Source organism: Chinchilla lanigera, unplaced genomic scaffold, assembly GCF_000276665.1.
Source record: "Chinchilla lanigera isolate Chin_1 unplaced genomic scaffold, ChiLan1.0 scaffold00028, whole genome shotgun sequence".
Lineage (NCBI taxonomy): Eukaryota > Metazoa > Chordata > Mammalia > Rodentia > Chinchillidae > Chinchilla > Chinchilla lanigera.
The window spans coordinates 15626313-15653722 of NW_004955429.1; the positions used below are offsets into that span (position 1 = coordinate 15626313).

The 27410-nt window shown below is 54.4% G+C and overlaps 2 protein-coding genes and 1 long non-coding RNA gene across 3 annotated transcripts in view; 1 reads left to right on the forward strand and 2 right to left on the reverse strand.

The window, feature by feature from the left end:
• Ruvbl1 (RuvB-like AAA ATPase 1) overlaps positions 1 to 5978 on the forward strand; it is a 33826-nt gene extending 27848 nt beyond the window's left edge. Inside the window, exons 9-11 of the mRNA XM_005387045.2 lie at positions 1570 to 1672; positions 5230 to 5321; positions 5661 to 5978. Coding sequence (XP_005387102.1) covers positions 1570 to 1672; positions 5230 to 5321; positions 5661 to 5820 — 355 coding nt within the window. The 3' untranslated portion in view covers positions 5821 to 5978. The remainder of the gene's footprint in view (positions 1 to 1569; positions 1673 to 5229; positions 5322 to 5660) is intronic.
• Positions 5979 to 7615: 1637 nt separating this feature from the next.
• Positions 7616 to 9244, reverse strand: LOC106148794. Its single transcript, XR_001234480.1, has 2 exons — positions 9194 to 9244; positions 7616 to 7725 (listed from the first exon to the last, which is right to left on the reverse strand). It is a non-coding gene; the product is annotated as an uncharacterized LOC106148794 (long non-coding RNA).
• A 1904-nt stretch (positions 9245 to 11148) lies between these two features.
• Positions 11149 to 26244, reverse strand: Sec61a1 (Sec61 translocon alpha 1 subunit). Its single transcript, XM_005387046.2, has 12 exons — positions 26123 to 26244; positions 25798 to 25865; positions 22897 to 22962; positions 22722 to 22800; positions 21632 to 21763; positions 19519 to 19628; positions 19118 to 19271; positions 15363 to 15523; positions 14229 to 14426; positions 13779 to 13970; positions 13243 to 13319; positions 11149 to 12731 (listed from the first exon to the last, which is right to left on the reverse strand). The coding sequence occupies exons 1-12, from the start codon at positions 26127 to 26129 to the stop codon at positions 12545 to 12547; spliced, it is 1431 nt and encodes a 476-aa protein (XP_005387103.1). The 5' UTR covers positions 26130 to 26244; the 3' UTR covers positions 11149 to 12544.
• Between the last annotated feature and the right edge of the window lie 1166 nt (positions 26245 to 27410).

Genomic DNA, 27410 nt, shown 5'->3' on the forward strand with positions numbered 1-27410 from the left:
GGTACCGGGAATCGAACTCACGACCTTGCGCTTGCTAGGCAGGCGTTATGTCGCTGAGCTAAATCCCTGGCCCCATTTTCTCCTTTGGATTCGGATTATTATTATTTTTTGTTTGTTTGTTTTGTTTTTCTCTGGTACCGGAAACCGAACTCATGACCTTGCGCTTGCCAGGCAGGCACTTTGCCGCTGAGCTAAATCCCCAGCCCCGGATTTGGATTATTTTTGTTGTTTTGTTTTTATTTTTTGAGACAGGATCTCACTATGTAGTCCAGATTGACCTAGAACTCCCAGCTATCCTCCTGCCTCAGCCTCATCAGTGCTGGGATTACAGGCATGTGCCGCCATGCCCAGTTGTGTCTGCCTTATTTTACTTAGCATATTTTCAGGATTTGACTCATGCCAGCATGTAGTTGCATTTTTTTGCAAAGAAAAATAACTCCACTTATACTTCAGGGAACAGGATTTCAAAAGAGGTTTGTTTTTGTTAAAGAATGTATTTATATTTGGGATTTTGGTGTCTCCTTGATGTAAATATATTATTTAACTTAAAACACTATCTATAGTAGCAAAATTCATAATAGCTAAATCTATTGGAATCAGCCTGTATGTCCATTAGCACATGAGTGGATAAAAAAAGATCATATTTACACACAATGGAGTACTACTCTACCATAAAGAAAGACAAACTTGATTCATTTATGGGAAAATGGGTGCACCATGAGACCATAACGGCAAGTGAAATAAATCAGACAGTCAATCTTCAATGTCACAGGGTTTCTCTTACATGAGAAAACTAGCGTATAAGTAAAGAGCAGAATGAAAGATCATAGGAAGAAGGGAGATTGATCTTTTTCAGATGTGAAGGGGACCAGATGGGGGAGGGGCGGGCAGAGATGAGAAAGCAGTTGCGGTTGTCAGGTCCGTGGACCAGCACCACGCAAGGAGTGTGGACAGCTGCTAATAGTTGCATACCGTAGTTCACGAGCTTAATTCTCCCCGTGACTCTGGCCACATGTTCAGGTGCAGCCTTGCCTTTCCCTCTCCTCCAGACACCAAGCGGCAGTGTTTACTGACTGGACGCTCGGGGCTGGCGCGGTGCCGTGAGGTTGGGTCACTCCTGTGGCCTTGGTGTCTAGGACAGCGATGCATCCATTCCCGCGGATGTTCGGGGTCCTGTGTTTGGCTGTGTGAACTGGTACCAAAACCGCAATGGGATGCTCCCTAATACTCAACAATTTGGGTTCAGTACAATATTTGATGTTTTATTAGGTAAATATTCAGTAAGATTGCACTGCATGCTTAGTCTGATTTGTGAAAACGCATATACAAAAGCTTGGTGAACATTTGGGTAATTTTTATACCCTTTGCCAAATTTCCTGTGATCCTGATAGTTCCTAAGTCGGTGGAGATGTTTTCTCAGGCTGCGCGCACGTCCGTTTCCTCATGCCAGCTCTGGTTCTCGGGACACTAACCAGCTGTGCTGTGGTCGAGGTGCCCAGTCTGGGTGTCCGGTGTCCGGTGTCTCGTCCAGGAGAGGCTTAGTGACGGGACTGTGTCTGGCCCTTGCAGGGGCACCGAGGACATCACCTCTCCGCACGGCATCCCTCTCGACCTCCTGGACCGCGTGATGATCATCCGGACCATGCTGTACACGCCGCAGGAGATGAAGCAGGTGAGCGTTCATGGCTCAGCCCGCCTGTCGGAAAGACGGTTGGACATGGCTGAGCTGCTACAGAACTGGGGCTTCCCGCTCCCTCCTGATGAGCTTGAGGACAAGGAGGATGAGACAGGTCCAGCAGCAGCCACTGGGGAAGCCACCAGCCCTGGCAAAGGGAGGCAGTGACTCAGAAGCTGTCCTGTGTGGCCCCAGCCTGACCCTGCGATGCCCTTCTTCCCAAAGGACAGGGCCAGGTGCCCCTCTGCCCAGCAGAGCCCGGCACAGGCAGCTCCTGGGGTGCGGGATGCAGCCCCCAACATGAAGGGGCCGCACTTGCCTCCTGGTAGTAGCATCTGTCTGCCATGCTGGGTGGCGCCCAGTTTTGGGGGGCTTTGAGGCTGGGCCTGGCAAGGTGTGTGGCTTGGCAGCACAAGTCCCCGAGAGCTGCTGCCGGGTCCCCAGCAACCTTGGTGAAGCAGGGGAAGCTGAGACGGGCCTGTGGCCTCGCAGAAAGAGCCTTATGCAGGACACTGGGCCACTGGGCCACTGGCTGTAGGCCCGGCTCGCAGTGCCTGCTGCAGAAGCACACGACTGGCTTGGGTTGGGCCTGGGCTGGCAGTGACGGGGTGAGATTGGGTCTGTCCCATAGGGTGCAGTCCCGGGTGTCTCACAGGAGGCCCTGGCTTGATCTGTGTGCCCAGCCCAGGCCCCCGATGCAGGCGTCTGGTGTCTGGCGGGTACTTGCAAGTAGTCTTCAGGATCATGGTGGCCTTCTCTGCTGAGGCCCGGCCCTGGGCTGTGTCCTGCAGCAGAGCATGTGTGGAGCTCTGTGCTCTTCTCACCCCTGCCCGGGGTCTCTCCCTGTAGGGTCTGATGGGCGGACTCTCCGTGGTCCTTGGTGCACCGTGCCTGCCCCCAGGCTCACTGGGGCGTGGGCTTCTTGCTGCGCACGGACAGGCCTGACCACGTGGTTCCCTTGCAGCCCTGGTGACCCCAGGCAGGGAGACTGGCACCATTTTCATTCTCACAGATGAGGACACTGAGGCTCAGGCTGAGTGATTTGCCCAGGGTCCGTGGCCAGGAGGTGACAGGCAGAAGTGCAGGCCATCTGTCCCTAGACCGTGTTCTTAGTCACTGCCACCTGGCCTCCCTGCTGGAGGTGCCCCAGGTGGCTGCGGCCGTCTTGGCAGTTTTGGAGTAGGGGCTTTGGCACTCTTACCACCACCCCCCGCCCCGCCGGGACATCCGGTGGCCTATCTGGCCTGGGCCCTGTGGCATTTCTTATGACAGCAACCAGGAGGGGCTGGTGATGCGTGTGCTGGGTCAGACCCCTCTGAGACCAGACTGATAGTGCTGGGGCAGTGATGTTCGCAGTGCCACTGTGTGCCATAGGAGGGGATGGTGTTGTGTGCCAGGCCCGTCCCCATGTGGGCCACTTGCTGCTGGGCGAAGGTCAGGTGGAGCCCAGGATACCACTGAGCAGAGGCAGAAGCAGAGGCTCCCGGGCTGTCCCTGGCAACCTTCTGTCCTCAGCACACCGCAGAGCACGTGCTGTCACAGACACTGAGCCCCTGGTGTCCCGCAGGAGGCAGCCCTGCTCCTGCAGCAGCCCAGGCAACCTACTGGGTGCACCTCTGAGCCCCAGCCCTCTCCTGCTCAGCTGGAGGTCTGCTGCCTGCTGAGATGTCACTTCATGGCCTGCAGCACCGTTCTTCCTGCTGTGCTGCTGTTGGTGCCGTCAGTGGCTTCGCGTCTGTCAGGGACCCCTGCACAGTCCTTGTTACAGCTTTCATAGTACCCAGCGCTCAAGGTTTGAAAAGCAAGGGTCCCCTGGCCACACAGTGAGTGACAGAGGTAGGACCCCCCATGCCAGCTCACATCGTTCCATCCAGTCAAGCCCAGAACTGTGGGGCAACCTGCCTTGGGATGTTGAGCACCGTGCCCAGGGTGGTGGACCCGCACCACCCCAGACCACCTCCGCCTGGATCAGTGCCTTCCTGCTAGTTCAGGGGTCACCTCAGCCCAGCCCTGTGTGCTGTGTCATCACCCCCACCCCCACCCAGTCCCGGTGCCCCTACACCCTGTGCCTTCAGGTGACCGAGCAATGCCTGATCTGAGACAGAGGTCGGGGGAGCACAGGAGCAGCGCATCCTGCTGTCCCCGGAGCCTGCGGACAGGGACACTTGGTCCATTGTGCTGTCCTTGGCCTGGTGCTGTGGTTCAGAATGTCTCTCTGGAGCATCAGGCCATCCCCACAGGTGCTGTTCCTGCAGGGCCTGAGCCTCCTCTGCGTCTGTCAGTGAGAAGCCTTGAACACGGCAGGTGTTCAGGGGCGCTGTCCTTCCTTGGTGCTGATCGGTGGCTCCCGAGTCCTTCGCTCAGCTGCCTTTGGCTTCTGTCCTCAACCAGGGAGCCCGCAGCCTGGGAGGAGCCCTTAGTTGGGAGCTCCTGGTGCACAGGCTCCAGGTCTGGCGGCCCTCAGTCTGGGCCCCGGGGTGCATATGACAGCCTGTGGCCGACGCGGCCCTGTGGTGGCTGTGAAGTGTGCGCGGGAATCGGGGCGTCTTGGGCAGAGCTCGCCCTCTGAGACTGTGTGTGAACCAAGCAAAGGCTCTGCTGGCAGCGCCTCCGGGCGTGGTGGCCTCGGTTATGGATCCAGGACAGGCCCTTCCCATCTGAGCTCCCAGCCCGGGCTCCCTGAGCCTGGACGCCCCTCTGCCAGGTTGGGTCGGTGTCTGGCTCTTTTCCTCCTGGGAGGCAGAGCAGGGACTCAGCTTCCTGGTTCTAGGGCCTCACCCGGCTGTTTTTATGGGTTTAATTTAAACAAGGGCTTCTTGATATCTTGTTTACGGAGCTGCCAGAGTGAAAAATTCCTGTATTATATGAGGCTCGAAGTCCTCGAGTTATCTCAGCTGCACAACACACAACATCATTATCCTGCTGGCCCTTATCACTCAGCGAGGCTGCGCTGCAGACCCCACGCCACCCTGCCGAGTGACGGCAGCCGCGCTGCCTCCACCCTGCGCCCGCCAGGATCCCGCCACAGCCTCCTCTTGATAGATTAGATATCTCCCGGTGATCTGTGCAGGCCGGGGAATCTTTAGAAGTAACTTTCTTGATTTATTTAACCATCATATTTATCAAACAGCCTAAAAAGTCTCCCTTCTTGCCCAAGCGCTCCTAGGCAGTGATGCCCAACTCTGTAGGAAGAGTGCAGCTGTGGAGGAGCGGGCAGGCTGGGAGGAGCGCCCGGCTCCCCGGCGCCAGGTGGGCTGCGGGGGGGTGCCCTTTAGTCGGGTGGGCGCCATGCGCTGGCTGTGCTGCCATCAGGTAGACTTCAAGGTGGTCCGTGCCCCCGAGGGTGCAGCCACCAGCCTCCCGCCCTACAGGCCGGGCAGGGTGAGATGGCAAGCGTTTCAGGCACCTGGTAAGACCAGGGTGAGCTCCATGCCATAGCTGTGGCCTGGACTCACGAGGCCCTGGGTGCCACCCCTAACCCCGCAACTCCAAACACTTGTTCAGGGTGGGAGAGCTGAGGCGGGCCGATGCTGATTGTTTTCCTCCTCTAAAAGATCATTAAAATCCGAGCCCAGACGGAGGGGATCAACATCAGCGAGGAGGCGCTGAACCACCTGGGTGAGATCGGCACCAAGACCACTCTGAGGTGAGAGGGCACTGCCTGCCCTGGCACGGCCTCCGCCTGCTGCTGGGGTTCGAGTTCAGGGTCTGGGAGGGAACTGCGCAGTCGGTGAGCGGGGCCCGTCCTCCGGAGGCCTGGTGGCGGGGAGCGGGAAGGACAACGTGGGTAGATAGGGACGGCTTCCTGTGGCCGCTAGCACTCCTGGATGGGTCGTGGCTGCAGTGCTCAGAGATGGCATCTTGCTTTCCCGCTGCATCTGCAGTGAGTGGCTGAGGCCAGCATGGGGCTCAGCTCCCGGGGCCTGTGCTGCCCGGGGGTGGGGGCCCCTTGGTGCCCAGGCTCACCAGGCCCTGTGCCCTGCAGGTACTCAGTGCAGCTGCTGACCCCCGCCAACCTACTGGCCAAGATCAACGGGAAGGACGGCATCGAGAAGGAGCACGTGGAGGAGATCAGCGAACTCTTCTATGACGCCAAGTCCTCAGCCAAGATCCTGGCCGACCAGCAGGACAAGTACATGAAGTGACAAGGTCGAGCGCCCGGGCCCAACCTGGGGGCATGGTCTGCAGTGCTGCCGTGTGCCGAAGGCTTATTTTAAGTTATCGTTATTCTCCTGTGGTTGCTTTGAAGGAACCCTTCCTTACTTATGTTTGCTAATAAAATCTTATAGATTATTTTTTATGATACCTCTCTTTAAGTTTTTTTTTTTTTTGAGACCCTCACAGGCTGCTTTGTAGCCCAGGCTGGCCTTGAACTCATGGTATCCTCCTGCCTCAGCCTCCTGAGTACTGGGATTACAGGCATGTGGTCCTCCTTTAAGTTTTTTGAAGCTAAACTTTTGTAGCATGTCTGAGGCCCTGAGTTCCATCCCCAGTGCTGCAAACAATCACCACCAAATGCGTTACATTTCAGAGCAGTATAGACTCACAGGGTCATTGTGGAGGTGGTGTGGGAAGTCTGGGGAGCCCCGCAGCCAGCCTTGTCACTGACACCTGAATGGCTGGCATGTTGGTCACATGCGGTTCTGTCCTTTCCCACCCACGATGCCTGGCCGTTTATCTCCAGGGTTCCTCCTGGCGATCCCCGTGTCTCAGGTTTTCCTTATTTTTGGTGGCTTCGGCATTCAGACAAGGACTGGTCAGGTTTTGTGTCTCATGTCCCTTGGGTGAGGTTTGTCTGATGCTTTTCTCCTCATGGCCTGGGACTGTGGGTTGCGGGAGGACCAGGCGGAGATTGCCCTTCTGCTCAAGTCTCGGTGTGGTGCTGCTGGCCACCTTGACCTCCCAGCTGGGGTTGCGTGGGCCAAGGTTCCCTGCCGCCCTCCACCCTGTGCTCTGTGCCACCCCTCTTCCCGGGCAGGGCTGCAGTCCTCTCGGGCTGCGTGTTTACCTCAGGGGTTGGGAGCCCTTCGCCCAGAGACGGCCTCGTCTCCCGTTGTTTATGGACCCTTGGGTGCCGAGTGTGTACCTGCGGCTGTAGCCTCCCACTTGTCCCGCTTTGGCCTTTGAGTGCTCATCACATTGGCTTTTGTGTCCCTTTAGCTTGTCCTTGTCACTGTGGCTATCTCTGGGGCAGCCCCCAGCAGCCCCTAGCTGGAAGTTCCTTGCCCTGGGGACAAGCAGCGTCTTGTGTTACCAGGCGGTGGGGAGGTGCGATGTGACCGTGTGCCCACCTGGGTCTGGCTGTTGCTTTAATTCAAGCACGAAGGGTCCAGGAGGCCAGACGCGTCTCGTCCCTCGGGCTGACCCACAGCCGCAGGCCGGCTCAGTGTCGTGGCTGGGGTGCGCTGTGTGCCGGGGACCACCTTAGTGCGTGGCATTTGTCTGCCCTCCTGGGGAAGGCCAGGAGCCGTGTGGAGGACAACGAGCTGCAGGTGCAGGGGCCCACGCGAGTCTGTGCCTCTCACTCCCGTGGCTACGCCGTCTGCCTCAGTGTGTGCGCCTCCACTCTTGATGTAGCAGGAGGAGGCCGGTTATGAGATGAACCGGGGCAGCAGCAAGGCCGACACATCCGTGCTGAGGAAGGGCCTGGGAGCAGGCCCCTGCCCTGGCTGGCTCTGGCGTCAGTGTCGGGAACCCCACAGCACAGGAGAAGCAGCGGAGAGCCCTGTGATGGTGGACCTGACCACGGCCTCGACGGTGTCCCTCACCTGCCCAGGTCCCCTGGGACCAGGGCAGTTGGTTCGGAAGGGGCGTGTGCCCTGCTCCTCTGGGACCCTGGGTTCTGCCCCTCGGCGTCCTGGCCACGGCGGTGCCAGGACACGGAGATGGCTCTGGACAGGTAGGAAGGTTTGGTTATTTTAATTTCCCTCCTATTTTTTCCCCGGAAAGGCCTGTGATTATTACATTAATCTTCCAGGCGAAGTTTTTACGACCAATCCCTCGTAGACTATGAGAAGTTTCTCCATCCATTACCAAGAGGGAAACAGACCCTGGTGGGGAGGAAAATATTTGTTACATCTTATCAGCCTGACACACAATCTAACAACAATTACAGCAGCCCCATTTTTTGCACTATTTCAGCTCTAGCGTGAAAAATTGTTGTAATATTAAAGTGAGGTGGGGTGGGGGCTGGCCAAGGCAGTGGCTGAATATTCTGAGTGCGGCCCAGGCCCTCGGCTGCCTCCCAGCGAGGGATTGGGTGGTCAGGACATAAATCCCAGTCCCTGTCTGCTCTGCTAATGGCCCTGATGCCAGGGAGCCGGAAGGGCTCTTGAAAGACACTCCCAGCCTGGCTGGCAGATCTGGTCCCCTGCTGTGGTCCCCGCAGACCCCTACCTTAGGGTCGCCCCTGAGGTTGACGGGCAGGAGACACAGGGTCACACCTGCTCAGCCCAGAAAGTGACTTGCAATGCAGTGGAGTTGCCAAAGGAGGTCACACCCTGTCCCCTCGCCTCTGGTCCCTGGGCCCGCTCCAGAAGGCTCTGCTCTGGAGGATGGGTGCAGCAGAGCCCTGCTCTGGAGGCGGCAGGTGCAGCAGAGCTCAGGCTGCATCGCCAGTGTTGTCCCCCTCACCCCCGCCCTTGGTCTGGACAGCGGCCCCTCCCTCCTCCAGCCTCAGCAGCTGTGAGCAGGTGGGACAGCTGAGTCCCACAGACTGCTGCGTGGGTTTTGTGAGGTGACAAACCTTCAAAGGAGAGGTCCTAGCCCTGTCCCTCTTGGAAGAAGGCCACAAGCAGTTCTGCACACAGGAGCCAGCACCCTGCAAGGCCTCACTGGTGCCCTCACCTATGCCAGAGTTTGGAGGGACTCTGAGGGCCCCCCAGTTTGCGGAGCCCTGAGCCCCTTGTCCCTGTCCTCCACTTCCAAGATCCTGGGTCTAGTCCTCTCCCTGCGCCCGAGGGACCCCATCCTGGGGCTGCCCGACCAGGGGGAGAAGTGACCCATTTGTCGCAGCCAGCAGTGGTGCTGGCCAGGCTGGGCCAGCTGCCCTTGCATGTGGTTGTACGCAGCCCCGTGTCACCTCTGTCCCCTGCCTTCTCCGCCCCCCTTCCTCAGGGTGGGCCGCTCCCCCTCGGCTGCCTCTAGGACCGCAGCCTGGCCGCCCCGTCGCTGGCCGTCACTCGCGGCAGGCGGTGATTAATGGCCGGCCGTGCCGCCCGCGTCGCGTGCGATGGATGCGCTGTCATCGCGTCGCCGCGCTGACCCCGGCCCGGCCGGGATCAATGGCGGCGGGGCGGCGGCTGGGCCGGCGCGATAAGCGCGATGGGCGCCGCGATCGCGCCCCACCGCCGCCTCCCCGCGTCAGCTCCGCGTGATTAATGGAGCCACGGGCCCGGGGCGACATGGCGGGGCGGGGACGTGGGGACCTGGGGACGAGGAGCGGCGGCCGGAGGGACCCAGAGCTATCTACATGACCGCACCACGTCCTGCGCGGAAGGGGTAGCTGCGGGGACTTACTGGGGTTCTGGGGGACTTGGGCAGCGCAGCTCCTCCTCGTGACCCTCCCTGGGATCTGGCCCAGGATTGCCAGGCCACAGTACCGCTCAGAGGTGGTGGTCGGGAAGACCCCGCCCCTGTCCAGCCCAAGAGGGCGTGACCAACCCGTGCCCCGCCCCTGCTCAGAGTCACCAGGGGGCTTGGCTGTGCTTTGAAATTTCAAAATACTATACATGTGTGTAGATATGTGTCTAATTTTTTAGATATTGACTGAATGACTAACAGGGTCTCCTTATGGGGCCAGCCAGGCTGGCCTCAAACTCCCAGTGATTGTCCTGTCTCAGCCTCTTTACTGTGGGGATTACAGGTGGGGACTAACACCCCTGGCTATGTTTGTAGTTGGTTTTTGTTTTTGTTTTTATGAGACAGGGTCTTACTGTATAGTTCAGGCTGCCCCTGAACTTACTATGTATCCCAGGGTGGACTTGAACTTGCTGCAGTCCTCCTGCCTCAGCTTCCCAAGTGCTAGGATTAGAGGGATGTATGACCATGCCTGGCTTGTAGTTTGTTTTGAAGTCTGACACACAGTGAAGAGCACACATTTTAAGCGGACTGCCCTGAGAGTGCTGACAAAGGAAGATCCCACCTCTATCAGGGTTGCCGCTGTGCCGGGGGTGCTGTGCCTCCCTGACCCTCCCCAGCACCCTGAGGCCTTGCTTAGCCTGCCTTCTGTGCTGATTGCTTCCTTGGGGCTGTGCTCTGGAGCCCTCGGGTGTGGCCCAGCTCACCGGTCCTTCCTGCTTCGACTTCGGGGGCCCTGCTCAGCCATGGGGACCATTGTTCCTGTACTGGTCCTGCCGGGAGCTGTGGCTGGCCAGGAGATGTGGCTCTAGTTTAGGAGTTTCCTAGGCCTTTTTCTGGGGCACTGTCTAGATTTTACCCATTCCCCACCCACACTTTTAACACACATAGCTTCAGACAGTTCTGCTGCTGCCTGCTCTTTTGTGTTTCCCCTGACAGCCCATCTTGGAGGTTCTCAGAGCGTACAGAAGTGTTGTCATCTGTCTGGGCCTGTTTGCAGCCTGAGTGGGATTTGAAGGATGGAAAGGAGTTTGGCAGACAGAAAGCACAGGCTCTGAACTTAGCGCACGTCAGAGCCCACTTGCTGGGGCATGAGCTCCCGAGGGGTGGAAGTGGCTTTCACCCCACTGACCGTAATTCTTGTGGAGTGCAGTGGGTGGTGGGCCCTGGGAGGGCTGGGGCAGGAGCTTCCTGAGGGTGTCACCGGCGTGGCCCAGGAGCGGGCCAGGGGACGGTGTGGGTCGGTGGTGTTAGGGACAGAGGACGACAGGCAGAGCAGTAGGGAAGCTGGTGCCTCCTGGCTTCATTCCACCTACCAGGCCCCTGGAGGGACCTACAGGCAGGGCCAGCAGCCAGAGGGACTCAGGCCCGAAGAGCCTGGACCTCGGATCCCTGCCCTGCCCATGTGTGTGTGCCACTGCTTCCCTGGGCCTGTTTCTTCAGCTGTTTCCCTCTGGGCTCCACTGGGGGTGACCTGAAGTCACACGTAGCCAGTGAGTGGCACAGCACAAGCCGCACGGGAGCAAGAACAGCAAGCCATGTGAGGCAGGTGGAGCCAGCGCTGCCGATGCGCAGGTGCTGCCGAGCTGGGCTCCTGCTCTGCCCTCCGCGCCCGTCCCCAGGGTGCCCAGGCTGTGGGGGAGCCGCACTTCCCCCATGGGTTTCCTCAGCTCAGACTGTGCCCAGCCGGTGGACACTGCTGCACACACCCACCCCGAACGTGAGCGCACAGCAGATTGTTGCTACCGGGCAGTGCCCGAGGGGGACGTCTACTGGGCACCCTGGAGCCCCAGCCAAGCCTTTGATGCTAACGGCCCATGAGAACTTTGTGCTCCTGCCCGCCTTTCAGGAAATAAACACTTTTTTCTCTTAAAAAAAGGGGACTTGACCGAGCAGCTTGTAAAAAGTTGGCTTTATTCATCACATATTCACTGTATCTGTTGTGCCATTTTGGCGTCCACAGTGACAGTCCCCTGGAGGCCAGGATCAGCCCCCAGCCACCCCATGGCCGCCAACCGCAGGGAGAGCCCGGCCGTGGCTGCGGTGGCACAGGGCACAGGGGCAGCTGCTCAGGACTGGGTCTGACAAGGCCACGTGTGATATGGTGTGAGCCAGTGAGGCGAACCTCTCAGAGCTTTCAGTTATGCAAGTGTGGTAGGTTCGACGCCACTGGTGGGAGCCCTGGCTTCTGGGAGGGGCCTGCCCTGCCCTGCCCACCCCGGCCCGCGCTGGACCGCTCAGCACTGCCAGCGAGGTCTCGGTCAGGACAAAGCCCGAGAGGGTGCTGTGCGCCTGGGCCAGACGCCCTGGTCCCACCTGTGGCTAAAGTCAGCCCAGGGCCTTTCCCATCCTGAGAGGGCCTCCCTGAGGCGGGGAGGCTTTGCCCTGTCATCCTCATCGCCTGTCCTCCCAGGCAAGCGGGCTTCAGACACGACTGTCTCAAACTGCAGCCATGTCCCCCGAGAGCCCACCGCCTGGACTCTGACCCCTGCCTGCATGCTGGTCCCGCTCATGGCCCTGGTGAAGGCCAGGACGAGGCTGGTGGGGTCTGGTCACCTGCTTGCGTGCATCTGGGCCCTAGGAGATTCTGAAACACAAGTGGGAGGTGGAAGTGGAACATGAGCCTCTCCCTTCTGTGTCTAGCGGTGGCTATAAGGGACCCCCTCTCTGGGGACTGAGGGAAGAGTGAGCACAGCCACAAGGAGATGGCCCAAGGATGACAGGCAGCACCGGGCCGGGCAGCCTGTCCGGAATGATCCACGGTGCGTGCAGTGAGTTCTGGGGAACGTGTCCCCGAGGAGACGCTCTGCCTTAAGACTCTGCTGTAGAAAGAGAACAGCGGAGTCTCTAGCAGAAGTCTTAAGCCAGACTCTCCCGGGGGGACAGTGAGGGAGAAGCTGGGGCTCCGACCACGGCCCCCGAGGCCACGTGTGCTGCTCCAGCGTTGCCTGAAGGGGTTTCAGTGTTTGTGCTTCCAACCAGAGTGGGGCACTGCCCACCCACGTGGGGGACAGTGGGGACCCCTGCAGCCTTGAGGGTTCAGACAAGTGATGCGGACACTTGGGGACAGCTGCTTACCACCCCAACTCTGGTGGCCAGCTGACGAACACTTCCTTCTAGTTTTTTGCCAGTGCTGGGAAACTAAAAGCAAAATTTCAAACTGGAAAATTTCTAGTACTTTACACGTGGAATGAAAAAACACGAAATTAAAAACCCATCATTAAACACAAGTCCATATGCCACGGCAGTATTCTGCAGCAGGGCTCCTTCGGGTGGCTCCCGGCCGCCTGCTCAGAACAGAAGTGCGCCCATGCTGCCAACCTCGCTCTGCTCCTTCACGAAGATTTCAAAGTACTGGTAGATGATGGTCACCGCCAGCAGGATCCCAGTTCCAGACCCGATGGCGCCCAGGAAGTCAGCCAGGACTGAGAGGGCCCCGATGCAGAGCCCGCCGAAGGCTGCAGCGGTGGGGATGTACCTGGGGGCGCCGGACATGGTCAGCTCTGGATCTCTGGAAGGGCTGGACCCCCTTTCCCCCGCTACTGGCCAGGCTAAGACCAGAGGTGTCCTGTAGGCAGGCCGAGTGTGACCGAAAACGTGACAGTCCACATGGGAGACTGACAATGTTACACGAGACTTCTGAAGAGCTAGCTTGGAAACAAGAGTATAGGACATCGTGCCATGACTTTCCCTACATGGATGCAGTCTGAAGTGATACTCTGGACAGGCTGAGTTAGATCCAGATATTAAAAGTAACCCCGACTGCCAGGCCTGTCTGCCACGCTGTTTCCTCCTGCCTGAGCTGGGCCCAGGCTCCCTTTTTGGGAGGAGCTCAACACATTCATTTTTACGTCTCCAGGATCCATACTTTAGCAAGGTTGTAAATATTTAAGGTCACGGAGACCTTTTCTAACCTACAGCACAAAGAGGAGATTCAGTGACCCAGAAAACAGCATGGCCCGGACTGTGTGGCAGGCAGGTACACTCACCGGTTGAGCTCATGGACCATGGATGTCTCACGGTGGCCTCGCATCACCATCTGCTGCTCCTTCAGCTGCTTTGCAACCTGCGTGAGGCCCACAGTGAAAGACATGCTCAATTTTACTCACTTATTATTATTTTTTACAATGGTAGGGATTAAACCCAGGGCCTTTGCACCGACCTACATCCCCAGCCCTTTTTGTTATTGATACAAGTTTTGACAAGCTGCTAAGTTGCCCTGTGATTCTCCTGCTTCAGCCTCCCAGCGCTGTGGTGACAGGCATGCACCCACAATGGCTCCAATTTTAAACGAGGCGCTGAGGGGAAGTGGACCATTTCATTGTTCCTCTTCAGCATGAACAGTATTTACAGAGAATTTCACAACTGGCGCAAGGACTCATGGATGAAGCTGAAGCTGCCTTTCAGCGACCCAGTGCTGGCCGTCAGGGACCCAACTGCAGGCATCGCACACCACCAGCTGGAAGAGATGCTGCTGAAACCCCATGGGGCAACATGTCGCCTTGCAGAGATGCCCGCTACTCACGTCTTTCGCAGAGGAGCCTGAGACCTCGATCCAGGTCTTGGAGAAGAAGGCGCAGGAGCCCAGCATGAACACGATGTACACCACTGCATGGACCGGGTCCTCCAACACCGAGCCGAACGACTCTGGAGGGGACAGGTAGTAGCACAGGCCACCAACTGGGTACGCACGTGCCGGGCCTCCGGAGGATGTGTCCTGGGTGAAGGAAATAGAAAGCCTGAGAACGGCGTCTCCACAAACCTTAGCACAGGACCAGAGTTCTGAGCAGAGGAAGAACAGTTTCACTTAGGTGCCTGCAAGACAGCTTTCTTTAGGAAAAGAGAACTTCATGCTCTGAATCTGTGAAAGGCATCATTGCAGGTGACCTGTGGTGACACAGCTGGTCCTGAGGAGGACAAGGCACATGACACACGCCACCCACCAGAGGACAGTTGCCGGCTCCACCGAACTTACAGACCAGGTGCCCAGCAGGCTGACAAGCAGGTTGCCGCTGAAGCGTGCTGACAACATCTGCGAGATGACGTAGAGGTTGGACACCAGGGCGGACTGCAGGATGATGGGGATGTTGGAGGTGTAGAAGAGCTTGATCGGGTAGGTGTTATACTGGCCTCGGTAGCGCGCAGACTTGATGGGCAGGTCCACCCGGAAGCCCTGGGAAGCAAGAGAACACGATGCCCACCGCCTAGCCAGCCCCCGACGCAGAGAGGCAGCTGGGCTTCCTCGCCCTCTGCTGTACCTGGGCGCATGCAGTGGCCCAGCCAGACCAAGCACAGCAACAGAACGATCCCAGTCTGACAAAAGCCAAAATCTACCCACATGGTATTCATCTCATGTGGCTTAGATAAAAAGCGTGCAAAGATGTGAACCCAAATCCCAAAGCGGGTCTCCAGGTGTGGTCAGTCCTGTGCTGTCATAGGGGCTGCTGGCTGTCCTCAGGATGGTCTTTTCCAATGCTGTGGTTTCTGGCAGTCTTGCGGACGGAACCCAGGCCTGCACATGCTAGGCAAGCATTCTCCACTGAGCTACATTCCCTGTCCTTTTGATTTTTTATTTTGAGACAAGGTTTCACTGTGCAGCCCAGACTGGATCATACTTGTGATCTACTGCCTCAGCCTGCTCAGCAGTGGTACTACAGGTGGTGGCACCGCGCCCAGCCTTTACAATGCTCTTATCAACAGAAAAGCTAAAACTTCTACCAATACAACTACTCCCTCTGAAGCCCTTGGAGACTAGCAAGCTTTCCATTATATGTTTACAACTCCCCAGGCCTGGAGCAGGGCTTAGAATACAAAGGATTTAGAATAAACTCTTAATGGGCTGGGTGTGGCGCACATGGCTATAATCCCAGCACTTGGGATGTTCCAGGTAGGAGTTCAAAACCACCCTGGGCTACACAGCGAAACTGTACCTCAAAAAGAAAAGAAAAAAAAAATCACTCCAATTACAGAAAGGCCAGCTAGCAGTCAGGTTCTCCTAGTGCGAAGCCAGTTAAACAGACTTAGCAACTTTAAACCCGAGGAGTCTCAAGAGGCAGGGCCCTTCCCTGGTGAAGACAGCAAGGAGCTACAAGAGCTGGGAGGGACGCACCTGGAAGTAGATGACCACAGCGAAGACGAAGATAGTGGCGATCAAGTTCATGAGGTTGGGGAGGTTCTGGCGGTAGAAGGCCTCGCGCAGGGCTCGGACTTTGTCCGTGCGTGTGGCCAACAGGTGGAAGAGTGCGATGATGGCGCCTTCGAACTCCATGCCTGTTGGGGAGGGAAGGCAGAGGCAGGGTGAGGGAAGGACCAAGATACTCAGCTCACCTCTTGGCCTTCTGAGTGGCCAAGGAAGACAGAACTGGCTGTGACATCCACGGCACACACTCGCCTATGGCCACAAGAATACGGTACAGGTTAATCTCCTCCCATTTCTATTTCTCCTACAGAGAACTCAACCAGCAGCAATGGGCTGCTCAACCCACTGCTCACGCCTGGGCCCGAGGCGGCCCGCTGTGGGGAAGGATGACGCCAGTTTAGAAGGCCTCCACACAGAGGGCGCTGGGCTCTTGCTGGAATGGGCCACAGGAGTCCAAGCATCCACCCTTGCTCTGCAGCTCAGGTGGCCCGCACCTACAGCCAGCTGTGCCTCACTTGAGGTGACCACTGTCAGGCTGTCACGGGGCGGACCCAAGCCTGAGTTCACGCCCGGCTGCGGGACACTGTGGAGGCGGCAGGAAGCAGGGAGCCAGCCGAGGATGATGGGCAGCTGGAGCATGGCACACGGAGGCCCAGACATGGCAAAGCAGCAGACATACAGGGGAAGACAAATGGTAAAAAACAAGAAGACAGCATCACTGTGAGACCCTTGCTGTACCAGGACAGTGTCGCACAGGAACCAGGAGGCTGACACTTTTCAGAGATGTGGCTCTGGGCAGTGCTGGCCGATGGCACTGGGACAGAGAAACACCAGTCCTGCCTGGGATGGCCAGGCCACTGGGAGATGGGTACTGTCCAGCTGACCATCCAACAGCACCCCTCTGGCTCAGGGGTGGCTTCTGTGACAAACATGTGGCCCTACTCTCCCTGGCTTCCTTCTCTCAGCCTGTGACATCTTCTTGTTATGGTTTGTGTCTGAATGCTCCCCTAAAGCCTCATGCAGTCATGGAGCAGGCTTCTAGAGTGATTGATTTACTGTCAAATGCTGGGATTATGGGTGTGAGTGCTATACCTGCCCTGGGGTGGATAGTTTGCACACATACAATGTAAGGGAGGAAAAGAGGCTACCTGCCTCTGCTCCTCCCTTTGCTCTTGTTGCTTTACTATCTTTCACAGTCATGAACTGTTGCCCTCTGCCATGTGCCACTCTGCCTTGGAGCCAGCCAAGTATGGACTGAAACCTCCACAAACCGTGAGCTAAATAAACCTTTCCTTCCTTCATTTTGGGCATCAGGTATTTTGTTTCAGCAACAAAAGTAAAGTAACCAAGACAGTTCAAAAAACACACCAAAACCACACACAAAAAAAAACAAAACCAGCAATAGGCAGGGGATATAACTTAGTGGCACAAGCACTTGCCTGGCAAGCGCAAGGTCCTGAGTTCGACTCCTGGTACCAAAAAAAAAAAAGTAACCAAGTCACTTCTGTTGGTCCCTGCCTTCCCAACTTTGGGTGTGGGTGACAGGAGTGACCAACCTCCCTGCTGTACAGGAGGAATATGTCTGGCAACCATGGGAAGGAAGGGACTTCCTCATGCTTCCCTGCCACCAAGCAGCCCTCTGCTTTCATTCACTCCACTCTAGCCACACACTGCTCCTTCAAGGTGCAGCCCTACCTCAGGGCTTTTGCACCCACCGTGAGACTTTGCTCAACTGTCCGCGAGGCCTTCCTGGGCTACACATGAACACTGCACCCTCCATTCTCAGCTGGAGTCCCTCAAGCACCTGGCACACACAATCACACACTTAGTCTCTCTGTTTTTAGAGCCTGCAGCAGGCTTGGCACTCAGTAGGTGAAGTATCTGTGGAATGAAGCCAGATAACAGCAACAGCAGGATAATGTTCTAGCTCTCTTAGTTTGTCACATGATTCTTTTTCTTTTTAGGGGGAGGGGGTACTGGGAATCAAACTCAGGACCCTCCGCTTGTGGAGCAGGTACTTGGACCGCTGAGCTATCTCCTGTCCCCATGCTTCTTTCTGGAAACTCACATCCTGCTGATCTCTGGGAATGAGGCCGCTGGGAGGGGCTAGTGTTACTCAGAGGCAAAGTCACCTTGTACTTGTGCTGTCTGGGAGGTGGCAGTGGTGAGTCTCTGCCCCAGCGCATCTCACAGCCTCCTTCTCTGTGCGAGCCCTGGGTGCCCTCTGCTCGCTCTCCCCTGGCTGGAACCGAGACCACTCCATCCTCGGCACCCTCCAGCACCGTGCATGTGATGGGCGCTTCCTGTGCACCTCTGCTCCAGAGGGGCCCCAGCCCTGGCCAAAGACACTGACAGACCCACCCAGGCCTGTAAAATCCTGCCTTCTGACCAGGTTCTCCCAATCTGCCTTGAAGTCTGAAATTCTGAGAAGTGTCTAAGAAAGACTTGAAATTCCGCCCACTCTTCCCTAAGGCTCCTGATACTTCCAGCCTCCAGCTATACCCTTGTTTCCACGCTCTGCCAGGTGCAGATGGCCTTCACTCGATGGAGCTTACTTTTCAGGCCAACAATTAGATTACAGGGGATTTTATGGGCTCTGGAGGCCAAGAACTCTGTCCACACTCAAGTCCAAGAAAATACTCACGGGTGCGTGAATCAATACTTTTCATGGGAACTCTTCTGAACGAACATGTTAGTAACTAAAAAGCCCATTTCCTTTTCCTAGTAAGTCTTACTGTAATGCTTCCTTTGCATGTTTAAAACTTTTTAAAATTTCATTTTTACTTTTTGGCAGCTCTGGAGATTGAACCTAGGGAGCACTAAGCTCTATCTCTCACCCCTCTCATCCCTGCTTTAGATTTTCAAACAAGGTTTCCGTAAATTGCCCAGGGTGGCCACAAAATTGTGATCCTCCTGCCTCCTTCTCCCAACTAGCTGGGATTACAGGTGTGCACCAGCCCATCAGAAAATTTTTATCAAAAACATCTTTTGTAACAAGATGTCACTGCACTCTTAGAGGTACAACAAAGCGCAGCAGCATTTGACACGCATCTACCATGCGCCAGGAGTCACACAGTCATGTTCTTTCTCATTTTTTCCTGGAAACATGGTTCCGCAGTGGGAAAGTTTGCCCAAAGTCACACATGGACAAGTGAGAGGCACAGGCAGGATCTGGACCCAGCTGGTGAACCCCAAGTTTAAGCCTCTTTCACAAAGCTGCTCCTTGCATGACCAAGTGCTCTGGTTCCTTTAGTAATTCCATTTTTAGAAAATTACTCACTGAGAGCACCTGCTGAAATACATAAAGCCAAGTGTACAGGATGTTCATTGTTCCAATACAGGGGGCTGAGGATTTAGCTCAGCGGCACAGTGCCTGCCTGGCAAGCGCAACGTCGTGATTTCGATTCCCAGTACCAGAAAAAAACCAACCTTCTCACCGCCAAAATAAATAAATAAATAAATGACACCAAACTGGAATGCCCCTACAGCAGACAACCAGTTAAGATAAAAGTTGCAATGGAGGTTCATGTGTGCCAAGAAAGACGAGGCAGGAGGACCACATGCATTCTGGCAAGCCAGCCAGCCAGATAGCCAGACAGTTAGGTGAAAAACATAGCCTTGGTATCACCAGGAACCTAAGCCGTCTGTATGTGAGAAGCTCTGCAGAGGCGCACAGGAATCAGGTGTGCCTACGAGCCCGCCTTTCCTGTGGCACAGGCCCTTACCTCGGCCAGTGTTGACAGTGGTGGGACTGAAGGCCTTCCAGACGATGGTCTCACAGATGTTGGTGGCGATGAAGAGGGAGATGCCAGAGCCCAGGCCATACCCCTTTTGCAGGAGTTCATCCAAAAGTAGGACAATTAAACCAGCAACGAAGAGCTGTTGAAATTTTAAAAATGAAAGTAAAGAAACCCAAATAGACTGTGTTACTGCTCCCTGTGGACCTGGTGCCTTCTTTTTCCCATAATTGGGTTTTCTGATATAAATGATGAGGGCTAAGTCAGAGCCTGTCCTCAGTCCTCAGTCCTCCTCTGGTGAGCTCGGAAGGGCGAAGCTCAGAGCTTAGGCCTCTTCCCACACACAGCTGAGGTGCGACCAGGTGTGACAGGTACCAGCACTATATTACCTGGATGGTGATGAGCAGGCAGATGCCGGCGCCCATCTCAGAGGGGTCCCCGTACATCCCCGTCATCACGTACACGATGGACTGGCCAATGGTGATGATCATGCCGAATACTAGAAAGCAAAAGAAGACTGTGTCCCCACTGTGGCACATCACAGAGAACACTCAGCAGGACACTAGCAGAGGAAGCCCTTAGTGAATGCCTTCCCCATGCCCAACACTGGGGAGAAAAACAGTGGCCAATCCTGAGGCTGCCCACAGGACGCCTGAGTAAAGGCTCAACAGCCGAAGCACAGTGCTACACTCAGGATGCCCCCGGGAGCCCCTCCTGGACCCTCGGTCTTTTCAGTCAGGGGGAGTAAAGGAGATGCAATGGGCTAATCTGACTCTGCTTAAAGGTGAATCACACCACAAAATCTATTCAATTCTGTGATGTCACCACCTGTGGCACTGTCGGGTACCTGGGATCTAGATTTTCTGATGCTGAACTACATGTGGGCCACCCTGTGAGGCTGACCAGCCAGGCCTGAGTCCAGAACACTAAGAATAAAATGACCCATAAGTCTTTCTGGTTTTGTTTTTTGGTACTGAGTTGCATCCCAGCCCTTTTTACTTTTTGCTGTTTGACATAGGGTCTCACTATGCTGCCTAGGCTTGAATTTGTGCTCTTCCTGCCTCAGCCTCTTCAGTACCTAGGATTATAGGTGTGTGCTGGCTGGCCCAACTCTGTATTTTTAAAAGGAAAATCTCACACCACTGCCGGTCTGGTTACTGGCCCCATTTCTTTAGCTACCAAGCACTGTGACAGAGCTCTGTGCAGACTGTTTCTTGCACCTCATTGTATTTCATTCTTAAGCACAATGAGACTGACACACTTATGGTTCCTCAATACTAGATGGGTCTCTAAGTTTGGGTGTCAAAGTGTTTTCCAGTTCAGTTTGTCAGGGGAATTGAAATTTTCCTCCAAAGTGTCTGCCAAAAGTCCCTACTTGACTTTTCAAAAAGTGCTCAGTAACCCTAAATTCTTTTTCTCTTTTTTGCTGTGCCATGGATGGAACCCAGGGCCTTACACATTCTAGGCAAATGCTCTGCCACTGAAACATATCCCCAGCCCAACAAGCCTAAATTTTGAAGGCAAAAAAAAACACAAAAAAAATTATCAAGATCAAAGAAAAAAAAATAGTTAATTTGGGGGGCTGGGTGTGGTGGCACACATCTTTAATTCTCGCATTAAGGAGGCTGAGGCAGAACTGCTGTGAGCTCAAGGCCAGTCTGGGGTATACAGTAATACCCTGTCTCAAAAACAAACAAAACCAAACCAGCTAATTTTTGCTTTTGAAAAATACTCCACATATGAATTTTAAAATCTTAACTTGTGTCTCAAACTGACAAGTTTAGGTTAGATGTCTTTCTTGCTCAATTATTAATCTACTAACTTAATATCTGAAAAAAACAGTGTGAAAGAAAAGATGGCTGAGTAGGAAACTGGAAATATCATTTCTTAATTAATATCTTTCAGTTCAGAGAGGCTAACGATAGTTAATTCTGGTGACTGGCCACTGTTACCATTAACACCTAGTATCTGCTCTAAGACCCACAAGGTAAATGCTATTAGCAGCACCTTCACTGTAACAGGTGAAGCTGAACCTTCACAGCTGTCATTTGTCATATGACTTTCTCCCACAGCACAGAGCTAGGAGGTAGCAGAGCTGGACCAAGAGGATCCCTGTTCCCCTCAGTTAAGTTCTTACACTTGCCAAGCGCTTACTAAGTGCTCGGCACCCTGAGAGTGGGCATTCAACTGAATTGTTACAAAAGCCCTAAGTAGATGCCCCTGCCGCCTTTTACACGGTAAGGAAATTGTGGCTAGGGGAGGGTGATTTCCAAACCTGCTGCTTCCATTCCATCTTGCGGCCTCAGGGACCTCCCCTCCCCTGCCTTGTCCACCACTGCGTGGACCAGGCACCTATTGCTGTCACAGGTCACAGAGCACCGGCAGAGTGGCTGGCTAAGGAGGTTCCACAGGACAAAGCACAACTGTTTTAATGCCCCAACTTTAGAGCAAATTCAGATTCTCAACTATAGACATCAGAACATGACACATAAGCTTCCTTACGCTTTTGGGCACCATTGAAGAGAGCTCGGTCTTTTGGGGTATCACCGACTTCAATGATCTTGGCTCCAGCCAAGAGCTGCATGATCAGGCCAGAGGTGACAATGGGAGAGATCCCCAGCTCCATCAGTGTGCCTGGTGGAAAGGGGAAGGTGAGACCACATTAGTTTGGAAAAATGAAACACTGTGTATCAGAATGAATGAGCAAAACTGAATGGATGCCCCTTACGCAAATCCAGCATGTTTCAACTGGCTAGCAACACTGAAGTTGTAACAACCCCCAAATATCAATGATTACAGTATAATTTAATTCATTCTGTTCAGCCTGCCAGACAACATCGTACTCGGTTTAGGAAGTCACATGGTGTCTAAACAGACTGCTGCATTTAAATTCACCATGAACAGATTCATTCTGGGCTCACAGAGATAAGAAAGGTTCGTCTCTTCATCAGTTAATAAAAAAAGGATAACAGTGAAATCATTTCCAGAGTCTGCAGAGGGGGCCAGGGCAGGTGAATCTTGTTGTGAACAAACCTCTACTTCCCATTATGCTAAAATGAGCTATACTTCTGACTGATTTGGAACTTAATTTGAGCTACATTTTTAAAATGAATTAATCAAGTCAGTATCAATATACACATTCAAAATCCTCCCTGCACCCTGCAGGTGACTAGTTAGAAAACACAAAACACTGCTGCGGATTTTTCTGACACATACACATAATCTATAGATATGGAAAAGATGTGGCTGAGAAACAAATTGCACATTCTAAGGGATGTTATCAATGGACACGCCATCCATTTCAGGTATTCACAAGATATTCTAGTTTTCCCATGTTTCTTAAAATTCTTGACAAAACAGACTTATCTTGTTATTACAGGTTTTGTACTGTATTTATACTCAGCCCCAAATATGATGGTATCCTTGAGTGCTGAATGTAGCATTTAATTAGGCCATGCAATGGGGCATGCTGACATTCCTCACTCTTCCCAAATACTTTCCGAGCTCCACAGAAAGCCTTTGCTTGCAATTAAAATGAGACTGGTTGAGCTCACAGTGTGCAGGGAAGAGGCAGAGTGAGCAAGAGTCCTACCCCTGTTAGAGGCTAGAATCACTCTCATCCAGTAGAAAGGGTCAGCTGAGTCTGAAGACATGATACCGAACAGGGGAATCTGGAAATAAGCAAAGAAAAGAGAAGCTGGTACCTCACTTCCAGCCCACTCCTAACCCCAACGCCAATACCAAAACCTGAACCCCGGGCTTTTTACCTGGCAGCATACTAAGAAGATAAAGAGGGTGATGGCTGTCCATAGCACTTTCTCTTTAAACTGAATCTGCAGAAAGAAAGAAAGCATGAAGAGTTCCACAAAGTTAATAAAAATGGATTCATATAGGACCATTTTCTCCATTTACTAGAGAAGGAGAACCATGTACCAAACACAGCACTAAACCCAAGAACAGGTACTGTATGCTGCCCGTGTAGAAGGCAAAGATCTCAGTTAATCCTCCCACAGCACAGCGTCTTCACCTTTATCAGACAATGAGAAAACTAGCTCTTGGAGAGGCTAAGTAATTCGTCCCACATCCCACAGTTGAAAAAAGTTTGGGTCTAAGCTTGTGCTCTTAACCATTTGCCTTAACAGAGTGTAGACCAAAGATCAAGAACATTGTAACAGAAAGTGACTTTTGTAAAACAGACAAGCCTTGGCGACACCTAAGCAAACACTTTTCATTTGATCAGAGTCTGGTTTTTTTTTTGGTACCAGGGAATTGAACTCAGGACCTTGTGCTTGCCAGGCAGGCGCTTATAGCAGAGCTATATCCCCAGCCCTTGATCAGAGTCTCGAAGTAAGAAAATCCTGTTTTTCTGGAGCCAACTAATTTGGAATTTGGGATTGTTCAACAGTGTAATTTTATGATTCAAGGTCAAACCATGTAGTAACCAATACTACGGGAGGGCAGGAAGAACTGCATGTTTAACCGTTACTAGTAACATCTGTTTAACTTCAAGAATATTCTCACTCTTCTAAGTCAAATCGGTGACAAGAATCATTTTACAGATGACCATCAGGCATCACTAGAAAAGTTTAGACCCTTCCTTCCCAAGGCCTCTGTAGCTAACTAGAAGAGTGGAACTATTCTGAGTCTTCGTCTGACATTATCATCCCTACTACAGTACTGGCTGTCTACACCAGCGGAGCAGATGTGGAAGGCATAGCAAACACATGAGTTATTATGCAGACTGAGGGTGTGCGGTGGAATTACCTAATGAGTGACAGTATGAAAGGCCCAAACTGTAAAGGAAGAGAAGTCTGTGTGAGTGCTGGGTCAAAACAGTAGTTGAGCTCTCTACTTCCATGACACAGGCTAGGAAGAAGACACAGCACACCTACCCAAGGAGGTGTGACGTAGGGCGACAGATGCTCCACAGGAAGCCCGGGATTCACAGAACAATTTTGTGCCTTGAGAACACTCCCCTTCGCACTTGTCATCCCACCATATCAAGAAAGTAGAAGTTGCCCAAAGGAAGGCTTTCAGGCTAACCAGTGATGTGACAACCTTGTAATGAAATCAATCCCCATGTGAAAGAGAAAGGTAGACAACTTTTTCAAGACTCCTCATTTTAAAATGATCAAGTCTCGGGGCTGGGGATTTAGCTCAGCGGCACAGCGCCTACCTGGCAAGTGCGAGGTTGTGAGTTCGATTCCCAGTACCAGAAAGAAAATAAATAAATAAAAATGATCAAGTCTCTTCTGGTTACAAGCAAACCTAAGAGCAAAATTAAAAAACTCTTGAAGTCCCGTCTCCTCCGCCTCTTAAACAGCCCCTAAATGCATCTTTATACCACAGCTCTCCCTCCAGTGCAGAAGCCTCTAAGCCACATTCTATTTCTGCTTTACTTCCACAGTGGTCTTGATCTTCTACTCCCTCAGGTCTCCCTACCTACTGCCCACCACCTACTGTTTTACGTCCCAGCAATATGAACTACATCTAATCCCTTCCATCCATGCATTAACTAGTCTTGTCTTTTCTACATCTGCAAAATATATATTCTTGTTATCATGATTCCCTTCTATTCCCTCAGGAAACTTCTTTCCAAACCAGCAGACATCACCTCTGCCAAAGTTTATATGCCACGCTTGCACATGTTGTATTTCCCTTGCCAAGGTCACACGGATGTTAGGAAGCAGTGCGGTGGAAGGGTAGGAGGCCTGCTAGGCTCCAGAGCCATACCCGTCCCAGCCCCAGGACACTTACATGCAGTTTACTCCATGAAAGACAGCTCATATGGAAGGTATTTAGATGAAACTACATATTTTATATAAAAGAGCAAAAGTAGACTCCAAACACCCAAACCTCCACACGGATGCTGACTACACATAAACATATGCTCCTGCATTAATAGTAGTCCGAAAAGAATGCAGAGGCAAGAGGTCTTTCTATTCACCTAATGAAATTTTCCTTGTCAGATAACTTCACCTACATTGGCAACACTCACACTTTTGGACCCAGGCTGTGCAGGCGCAGAAATTCTGATAAAGATTCACCCCAGTGCTACATTTCTCTCTTCCCTTGTTTTACTGCACCTGTTTTTTGTTTGTTTGTTTGTTTGTTTTGCCGGTACCGGGAACCGAACTCACGACCTTGCGCTTGCCAGGCAGGCGCTGTGCCGCTGAGCTAAATCCCCAGCCCCTGCACCTGTTTTGAATAGCCGCGGACTTCACGATACTCTCAGTACTCTGACAGCCTCCATTAAATGTACAAACTTAGTCTGAAGTCACTGTTCTGCCCCTTAGCAGCTGGGTATAAAGGACACTTCCCACTGGGCGAGAAAAACACCACCCGATCTGCTCGAAGAAAGCAGAGTAACTCAATCTGGGGGTGCTGGGGCCTCATTCATCCCCTCTGGGGCAGGGCAAACCTGAGGCTTTGTTCACTGAGCAACAGCCACCAAAGCTGCTGCGAGTCCCGCACGATGACTTCGGGGGCTCCCCACACAAGCAGGCCGCCCCTCCACGGCGCCCCGGCTGTGACAGCGCACGCCGGCCCACACTCCGGGGGAAGACGGAGAGTTTCCGCTTGGCGAGCTGAAGCCATCTTTAATTGAACTGTAAACTTCAGCGCCCAGCTTCGCCAAGCCTCCCGTGAGGACGACGCGGGGAACTTACCTTTCGCTCGGGTTTCTGAATTTCCGGCAGGATGACACAGAAGGGCTTGATGACTTCCAGAAATTTGACTTTGATGAAGGAAACAAAAGATGAGGAGTTAGGACACAGGGAGACCTGCCGCGCCACCCAGGGACGCCTCGTGCCCAGGATGCAGCGGCGCAGGCTGGGCTCGGGGAGCGCGCGGACCGCCGAGGAGGGCCGGGGGATGCAAGGCGCGCGCACAGGGACCCGGGTGGGCCTCGTGAGTGCGCGCCCGAGCGTCCAGGGGAGCGGAGAGGGGTCTGACGCGTCCCGGCAGCACCACGGCCGCCCCCGAAGGACTCACTCGCCATGGCGGCGGCTGCTCGCGCTCCGGGTCCCGCTTCGGCTTTGCTCCGCTCCGAGTGAGGAGACGGCGCTCGCTCCGGAGCACAGCACCTTCGCTGAGAGACACGTCAGTGCTAGCCCCGTGGGGAGCGGCGCGCGCGGGGCGGAGCTGGGGGCGGGCCATGGGGGCCACTTCCGCTTCCTGCCACGCGCGCCGGCGGACCACCGCGCCGCCTTCCGCCGGGACCACATCTCCCGGCATCCAGCGGGGATCCCGGGGGCCGGCTGGGAAGAGGGCGCGGGGCACGCCGGGACTGGGAGTGGGCGGCTGCGCAGACTGGACGCGCGAGAGCCCGGGTGAAGGCGTGTCGCGCCTACGGAGGCCTGGTTGGTGTTGGTTCGCGGTGAAATCCAGTCAACTTCTCAACTCTTTGGAGATGGCAAATAGCCTCAAGGGTCCTTTGCTTAGGGCGCACCAAGTAGGTTTCGGTCACTGTTGAGTAGGGCGAGATGGGGGGACCCGGCGGAACACCCTAGTTTGTCCAGGCGGTCAACAAGCCCGTGGGTGACCTGGGTGAGGGGGCCCTGCCCGCTGAGGCCTAGTGGGCTTCTGAAGACACCGTAGTTCGCACGGGGCCGGGACCGCTCGGGACGCAGTGTGGCCGGCGGGGAATCTAGGAAGGCCTCTTGGAGGAGGAGCTGCTGTACCAAGCCTGCGGGCGCTGGCGAGAAGAAACGAGACGGGTGTTTCAGCTGGAGGAGGCCCTTGGGGCTGGGCGGGAAGAAGGTTCTGGCGGGCAGCGGCGAGGACTGTAGAGGACGACGGGCGGGAGCCGGGGAGCGGTGCCTGGGAGGTGCTGAGAAGCGGATGCCTGGACCCATGGCGGAGCGTGTGGAGACTAATCTGAGGGTAGACTGCTGGGGCGTTAGGCAGGTTTTGTGGAGCTGGATCTCGACCTGGACAAGAAGTTGGAAGTTCGATGTGGCAAGGTGCTTTTTTTGCCGTGTTAAATTAGGTCGTGCTGTGCTTCGCTCCCACCGAATTACAGTGGGGCACTCGGGTAAGCTCAGCAACGAAGCGGCCCCGGTGTGATATCACTTGATATCCATCCCCCGCCAAAATAAACCACGGAGGCAGCGATGACTGTGCCTCTTGGGATGTGACTGAATGCCAGCCCTCAATCTTCACTTCTAGGCTGCATTGATAATCTGTTCCGGAGTTTTACCCGGCAGCCCCTGAACTAAATTCAACATGTAGACCATAGCTGATACTTGGCCAGTGTGCACCCTGCACCGTACTGACGATT

Excerpts from the sequence above, each read along its gene's own strand:
- Sec61a1 (XM_005387046.2), bottom strand. Across the intron at positions 13,971-14,228 it reads GCCTGCTGGGCACCTGGTCT|GACACATCCTCCGGAGGCCC; the intron begins GTAAGTTCGGTG and ends TCCTTCACCCAG. Across the intron at positions 12,732-13,242 it reads ATGGTCCATGAGCTCAACCG|GTACATCCCCACCGCTGCAG; the intron begins GTGAGTGTACCT and ends CGGCGCCCCCAG.